This window comes from Limulus polyphemus, unplaced genomic scaffold, assembly GCF_000517525.1.
Source record: "Limulus polyphemus unplaced genomic scaffold, Limulus_polyphemus-2.1.2 Scaffold426, whole genome shotgun sequence".
Classification (NCBI taxonomy): Eukaryota; Metazoa; Arthropoda; class Merostomata; order Xiphosura; family Limulidae; genus Limulus; species Limulus polyphemus.
Genome location: NW_013666036.1, coordinates 11386 through 19765, shown reverse-complemented (window position 1 = coordinate 19765; position 8380 = coordinate 11386). Strand labels below are relative to the sequence as shown.

The following is an 8380-nucleotide window of genomic DNA, read 5'->3' as shown; positions in this document are numbered from 1 at the left end:
CACTATTGCAAACATTTTGCCTCTATCTCATACACATTTTTACAAAAAAAAAAAGAGTTTTAATATTATAATTTTATATAAAAGTTAGGATTCAATTCGGATGGGTTTTTAAAGTTTTTATGAACAAATAACTAATTTTTAATAAATAAAGTAATGAATAGTATTCGTTTTTGATATGAATTTAGTAATTTTTTGTACATAATATTTGTTTTCTTAATTCAGGTGTCACAGATGAAGAAAAAGCAACCGAGTGAAGCACAGAACAGAAAGAAAAAAAGGGCCAGAGAAGAAGTCCTGTCAAAGAGGCGCATTAAGTGACTGGATAAAAAGAAGCAAAGAAGAAGTAGAAGTAAAAAATAATGTGGGTGCAGCTGCATCTGAGGATTCTTCTGATTTAGAATCAGCTAATTCAGAACATAATACTCTCTCTCCTCATTCTCATTGTCAGGATGATGATTTATGTAAAAAAGATAGAGATTTCAGCACATTTTTTGAAAGAAATGATTTTGGATATTTGAAGAAACCTGTTTCAGACAAGTTGAAAAATTACAATAGTACAACCTAGCCCAGAAAGATATCCAAATAAAAGCAGTCCATTTACTTAGAAAAATGGAAGATCCTTTTACAAACAGTGGTTTGAGAAAGTTTCCACAAACGGAGAAACTGTGAAGCGGAAATGGTTGCTATATTCCCCATATCGAAAAGCATGCTACTGTTTTGTTTCTTTTTTTGTTTGCAAAGGAGCAGTCGTCATCAATGTCAAACTTTAGCAAGGAAGAAGGTTTCTCATCTTGGAGGAAATTGAATCCACGAATACCTGACCATGAAAAAAGCCCTTCCCATAAATTTTATATAAGGGAATACCTGAACCTCGTAGTTCGACTCCAGCGCTCGAATACAACAGATGCTGAACTTCAACAACAAATGTCTGCTGAAAAGAAAAAATGGAAAGCTATAACTGAACGGATTGTTGAAGTTACATAATTTTTGGCGAAACAGAATTTGGCCTTTCATGGAGAAGGAATTTCTAGATTAACTGAGTAAGAGGAGATAATCAATGAAAATGCAAGAAACGTTTTGGCAACAATCAGACTATTAGCCAAGTATGATGTAATCTTAGCCGAACACATGCAGAGATGGAAAGAGAAACCAAAAAGTGTCACATACTTGTCCAACAGAAGTCAAAATGAAATCATCCATCTTCTAGGTGAAACTGTTAAAAAAAATAATTTCTGAACTTGAATATGCAAAATATTTTAGCGTAATCCTAGATTCAACTCCAGATATTGCTCATGAAGATCAGGTTTCCGAAATTCTGAGGTACGTTCATATTGACGAAAATAACAAAGTAGAAATGAAGGAGATATTTCTGGGATTTTTTCAAATCAACAAAAAAGATGCAGTCAGCTTGGCAAATATGATTCTGAAAAACTGGAAGAAGACAAAATTTCCATAAAGGACTGTCGTGGCCAGGTATATGATAACGCAGCAGTTATGGCTGGAGTGAAGGGAGGTGTTCAAAAAAAAATTCTTCAAGTTAATCCTAAAGCAGTGTTTGTAAATTGTGAGAACCACAGCCTCAATTTGGCCTGTGTCCATGCAAGTGAAGTACATCCTGTTGTTGTTACATTTTTTGGGGTTCTGGAAAAACTTTTTACCTGTTTTTCTTCATCTACTTTTCGTTGGGAAGTGTTAAAATCATTTATCTTTAGGACTATGAAAAGACAAGGTGATACAAGATGGAGTTCCTGTCACGATTCTGTGCAAGTAATCTACGAAGAGCGCGATAACGTTATTGCAAGCCTTGAACACCTGCTGAGAATTTTCTAGGGAAACCAAATCTGATGCAGGATTGCACCTGCACTCTATTCAACAATTTACGTTTATATCTTTATTAAATTTTTGGCACCCAATTTTGTCATCAGTGGAGAAAGTCTCAAAGTTTGCAGAATCCGAAAATGGGTTTCCATGAAGCTTCTTGCGATCTAAAAGGGCTTATTCAAATTTTGAATTTGAAAAATGATGATATTATCCACAATGCAATACATTCAGCTAATGAATATTGTGAAAAATGGGGAATACCAATTGCACAAACAAGGAGAAGAAGAATGATGCCTGGAGAATCAGGTAGAGATAATGGACTTACGACACAGCAAGAAATGAATAGAGTAATGATAGAGGTTGTGAACCGATTAAAAACAGAAATTGAAGATCGCAGTGTTCGTCTTCAAGACCTCTGTGACCGATTTTTATTTCTTCTGAATTTGAATTCCATCATAATTGAAGATGAACAAGAAAGAGAGAGATTAAAATAAGAATGTTTGGATTTTGGACATTTCTATGATACTGATGTGACAGCCATTCAGTTGTATGATGAAATTGTTGACTTTCTCATGCTTCTTAGAGCTGGAAAGAATACAGTTCCCACTGATCCTAAAGATGTTCTTGAGTCTTTACTGAAGTTTGGAAGGGATGTTTTTCCGATGATATATGCATTGCATACAGATTATTGCTTACCATCGCATTTTCAATCGCAAGTTGTGAAAGGTCATTTTCAAAACTGAAATTAATAAAAACACATCCGAGGTCTTCCATGTCACAAGAGCGACTGACCAACCTGGCTTTAATCAGCATTGAAAAAAAAAAGAGTTTCTCACAGTTGATGTAAAAAATGAAATAGTTCAAGTGTTTTCTGACAGAAGATCCCATTTAGGGAGTAGAACTTAAATGATACTGATTTATATTTAAATTGATTTAAGTGTTTATTTTTTATTTTCTAATTTTTACTTAATTTAAAGAAAGTGTTTATTTCATGTTTTATCTGTCTTACATATTTCAAATGCCTTCCTTTTCCTTTCTTACATTTCTCAGTACTTGGTCCTATATACCCTCCTTATTGAGTCTTAGGTACAAGGCCCCGGACATCATAGAACCTCTGCACGCCACTGAAGTAATCATATACATTCTAGTTGTTTTGATACTTAGAAAACTGGACTTATGTTTTTAGTGTGCAAATAGATTATTAAAAAAGAAGTGTTCTTTGATGCAAGTTAGTATTATTGATATGCCAGACAACGTATAACTTATATTTAGTTCTATAAACATGTGTCACCAATTTCATGTTTCCATAAAAATAACACCCTGGAGTAAAGAAGTTAAAAACACAGATTACACTAACACATCAGGGAAATGAAACTCTCTCTTAAAATACTGGTTGAAAAATTTTCAATATTTATTCTATCAAAGGTGAGAAACAATGTAAATTTTCTATTTATTTTTACTGAAAAGTGTTCATGTACTTCAAAAATGTTGCAAATAAATATAAAACAACATTAATTCAAGGTAACTTACCCAAAAATTGAAGTAAAATAGGTGAAAGAGAAATATTCTTATTTTGAGCTACTCCTTTGACAAAATTATCAAGATGTTTTCTTTTTTCTTCTACCACATTGTGATCTTCTAATTTACTTTTGGGTAAGACAGGAAGACATAATGATGTATATTTCTTTTTCATCTTTGCATATAGATCTTCAAACTCTCTATAGCTTTTGGAGATCTGCGAGATAGTTCAAACATTCAGAAATTAATTTATTATGTCATACACGTTTAATTGCTTTATGCTAAAGTTGTAACATATAATTAACTATATCAAAAGGAAATGTGTTTAATTTGGTAATATGCCATACGGCTTGTTCTGGATAAATCCTTTCGAGGGCTCAAATAAAAACTAAGAAATTTTAAACTTAGGAGAAACTTTTGACAATTGCCATATCTATCAAATTCAAAGCTTTACATACACACCAGAAGAATTTCAGCACTTTCAAGTAAAGACACAACAACAGCTACTTATATAAGTCAAATCTCAGGAACCTCAATCAAAACACATCTGATACATCAAAACTACTGTTTGACAAAAGTGTGAATGTGTGTGTTTCTGCTTGTACCTCTGTACCACTTATACCTCTGTACCACTTGTCACAAAACTGGCAATTACCCTTAGGGATTGACATGGGGGGGAATAGTATGTTGAAGAGGTATGTCAGCTGGTGACACATATTTTGAAGGTTTTAGTCTACTTCTTAAAACAAATCAACTTTCCCCTCATTCAATTTAACAATCTCTATACATGACAAAGATTTTCTATGTAAATTATTTCATTGTTTTGATATAATAGACTGTAATATTAACTCATAAGTTCAAGATATGGAAAAATCAAGCTAAGATCCAGTTTTATTTTTCTAACAAGGTTATTAACTTATGGAACAAATTGCCATCAACAGTAGTAGAAGTCAATACTTTACAGGAGCTTGGGAGGGAAACTGATGATCTCCTGAAAAAGAAAAGTGGTAAGTCTAAATTTTTACTTTTCCCAAGCATAGGTGTGAAAGGACAGCCTTCAAGCACCAAATGGTTCCTTGCTATCCATTGGTTGTGTTATACAAATGGTATCTAACATGCTAACAGCACTCAGTATCTTCAAACTTAACAACTTATTGCTAAGACTTCTTTTAAATTTAGTTACAATTAATTTGAATTTTCTTACACTTTAATTAGAAAAACATATTATCATGAGGGACTAGACTTATTTTGGTTGTTTTTCTTTAGTGAGTGAGAGGTAACATTTTCAGCCAAATGATCTATCACCTTACTCTTTCTTACTCTCTTGACCTAATATAAAATTGTGTACAAACTGAGAAAAATTATATCAAATACTCAGAAAGCAAGTCTGATATCAAAAAGTCACTTTACAACTACACAATTTGTTTTTACTCTAACTTTTTGTATCACATTTCAAGTAATAGTATAGCTACATGTGTGTCTGACAACCATAAAAATTTCAGTGCACACCCATAAAACTCATTTTTAAACCAGTTTATAATGTTTTAAACTGAAATATTGAATTAATTTATTTTAAAATTAAATGAAATAGTACCTTTTAAATAGATTATTTCCATTCTTAACCAGCAAGTGCATTTCAAATTTATATTTTTACTGTTTGCCAGTTCCCATTAAAATGTCTTTATACTGGGATGTATAAAGGTAACACCACACTAAATTGAACCTTTTACACCATACTCCTAACATGATGTTCTAGAATAGCCTTCAAATAGTTCACTGCATACCCAATGTTATAATTCTGGCTATGCAACTGTTTCAAAGTACTACAAAAAATTGTGGAAAGACTACTAAGCTACATATGAATACAATGTATGGATAAAGGTGCAACTCTAAGGAACCTACCTCAACATGTACTATTCCATTATCTTCACAATTTGAATTAAAGAGACTTTGTTTAAAGGTACCAGTGATTACATATTCCACTGAAGTTCCTCCTAAAGGTGCCTCAATTTCTCTGACCGTTTCAACAACCAACTTTATATCAGTATCCACCTTGTTCATTTTTCTTTTCTGAAACCAAACAAAATCTCATATTAAAAATCTGTTTGATTTTATTTAACATAAGTATTTATTTAGGTGTTTAGCTAAATGCACTACATACAATGAGAAATCTTGACTCGACCACCCTTTTTTAGAAAAATACTTAATTGTGGACTAAGGAATTTTCAACAAGATTACTGCTATATCCACAGTTTCCATCATAGGAGTAGCACTCAACTAACCAATAGTTTAAAATTATCGCAGCATTGTAATTATATTTTGTACAATAAAAACATAAGGAAAAAGCATTACATATAGAAAGAGTTCAAAACTGGAGATAATTCATCACACTAAAAGATACGGTTTAAAATTCAATGAAAAATATAAAACTACAAATTATAATGAATCATCACCAAAATAATTACTAATGAAAGTTAAACAGCTACACCCCTTTTAATCTTTATCTTTCTCCACTTCAAAACAGCCCAAACCCAATGTGCATAAATAAGGAATAAAAGTTTCCGTATGATAAAGATTCCTCTAAAAAGCAATAAACACAACAATATCCTAATGCATATGTTAAAAGCAGGGTATATTATCTTCCACTAAAGATAATATAGTTTAATTGTGAAAAGGGTGCATCTCTATGGTATTCTTATCAAAAACATTGAAGTTTATAAAAGTTGTTTTTCAAAATTCTTATTTAAAACACTTGTTATACACAGAATAAACAGAATATCTGTGGTGTCAATTTAAACATATTCAAAAACTTAACAGGATATGAAAGGTTAACTTCTGCAGGTGATCTTAGTGGCTGTTGAACTGAATGGGTGGCTAAAGTGGGCTGAATGGATTTCTGTCACTTTACTTATTAATATAATCTTATACTTCATAATAATGACAAAAACAGAATCGCTATTAAACAACATGTAATAAAATCCTTCTGTGCTGATGCTGATTTAGTACTGTCATTAAGTTTTTACACTGTTAATGTTAGATCTAAAAATAAAAATGTTCATTCAGTTCAGATGTTCATATCATTAAAATCAAAATACTATTAATACCCAATTATAGTCCAGTGGTTAACATAAACTTAGCTGAAAACGACATTTTAGTTATGTACAATTTATGTCTCTATATGCTATCTGCAAACTAACATCATTAACACTTTACTTACTTAGCAGCAGGCAACTAAAGTTAAACATTTCTGAAAAGTAATCTTATTTTTAATTTAATAAAATGCTTTTAATTTAACGTTAACAAAGTTACCTTTTATCCACTTTACATTTTTAAACACACAGCTAGTAAACCATCTCTTTCAAATTTGAAATAAATAAATTTATTTTCATTATGCAGACCACCTAAGTTTGAAAGAAATATGTTCTAAACAACAAATTATAGTTATAAATAAATAATCGTAAATATTATATTTATAGTATTAGTAACTATTACAAAACTATACTCTATACTAATTATTATACTTATTTAAAATTATCGACTATAGTCTGTAGACTAACAATACTACTAGTACTATCAGTATCACATTAGAAAACATTATTTTGAGGAAAATGTTATTTGTTTACCATAAAAAAGACATAATCATATATTTATGTGTTATATCAGATCAAATAAGTAAACTGTAATGAATTTATACCTGTAATATAGTTAATCTGTATCCACAACATACAACCACTTCAACCTAAGTCTAAACAAATCCACCCCCCCATGTACGTACCAGCAAGCAGACTATTTGACTATGAAGAACAGCGCTCTCTGTTAAAATTTAAATATTATTTGTGTTAGTTTATGCTTGACTCTGCAAGGCATGCATATTTTTTTCTACTTCAGTGAAATGAGGTATTAACTGTAATACAAATGCTTTTAGAAATAATCAGTGTGTTATTATAATCCTAAATTTTGAATAAAGTTCGGAAAGTTATTAGTTGGTATCGTTTTGTTGGTACTCACGAGGTTTTCTTTTCTTCCAAAGATTTATTAACATGAAGTATGCTATCAGGATTAGGTTACGATGTAGTTAGTATCTATACAGTATAGTATATTTCTAGACACAAAAAATATACTCTTAAAATTTATTTTTAACTTCAAAATTCCGTTTTAAATTTAGGGATTATTTTGTCATTTCAGGTTGCAATCCGTTAGTCTTTTTCCAATAAAGTTTATATCTATTAGTCAATGTGATTTCTCTACGTTTTTGTTTGTTTATTGTTGAGCATAAAGGTACACACAATGAGTTATCTGTACTCTGCCAACTGTGGGTATTGAAACCCTATTTTTAGCTTTATAAGCCCATAAACTTACACCTGAGCCAACGGGGCGTAAGTGGAAGATTGTAATTAGACAAAGCACCAGGACCAAACAAAGTTTTCACCAAGGTTATAAAATAGATGAAAGATCAAATATGATACCTCTCTTTTCCACTTTGGTAGGTTAATAGACAGTGGACAGGCACCTGCAGATGACTAGAGAGATGCTTATGTTACTGATGCTCCTATTTTCAAAGGGAGATATAACTTGTTATACAGGGTACTGTATTTTTTATTCATGTTTGTAATTTATGGGGGTGCCATCAGCAGATGATATGCCCCCAAGGTACTGTACTTTCTATGTTCTTGTTTAAATATAGAATTTTTCATTTATTCAGGTGTGTGAAATTTTCACATAACGCGTGAGCAAGAAAGTCGTTGAGTTTCTTTCACTCTAGTTACTTTTTGTATTTTCAGATAAGTTGATTTCCCCAGAGTCGTCGCAAGGCACTAACACAACGGGAACCGTGCTCCGATTCTACATAACAGTGTCCCGAATCCTCAATTTGTGTCTTGAAAAATCAGAATAGCAAAACCATGATCGATATCATACTGAAATGCCGAAAATTCCCACGAGTTCTGGAACTCAGCGGAAAAGCGCCAAACATGGTGGTCTTAAGTACATGGCACAACGAGGGTGGAGCTTTACTCTTCTCCGACAAAAAGGAGAATCGTCA

The 8380-nt window shown here is 31.8% G+C and overlaps 1 protein-coding gene across 1 annotated transcript in view; it reads right to left on the bottom strand.

Annotated features, from left to right (window-relative positions):
- LOC106458184 (DNA ligase 1-like) overlaps nucleotides 1-7120 on the bottom strand; it is a 42434-nt gene extending 35314 nt beyond the window's left edge. The window contains exons 1-3 of the mRNA XM_013917654.2: nucleotides 7034-7120; nucleotides 5242-5409; nucleotides 3352-3556 (exon numbers count right to left, since the gene is read on the bottom strand). Of these exons, the coding sequence (XP_013773108.1) occupies nucleotides 3352-3556; nucleotides 5242-5400 (364 nt within the window). The 5' untranslated portion in view covers nucleotides 5401-5409; nucleotides 7034-7120. The remainder of the gene's footprint in view (nucleotides 1-3351; nucleotides 3557-5241; nucleotides 5410-7033) is intronic.
- Between the last annotated feature and the right edge of the window lie 1260 nt (nucleotides 7121-8380).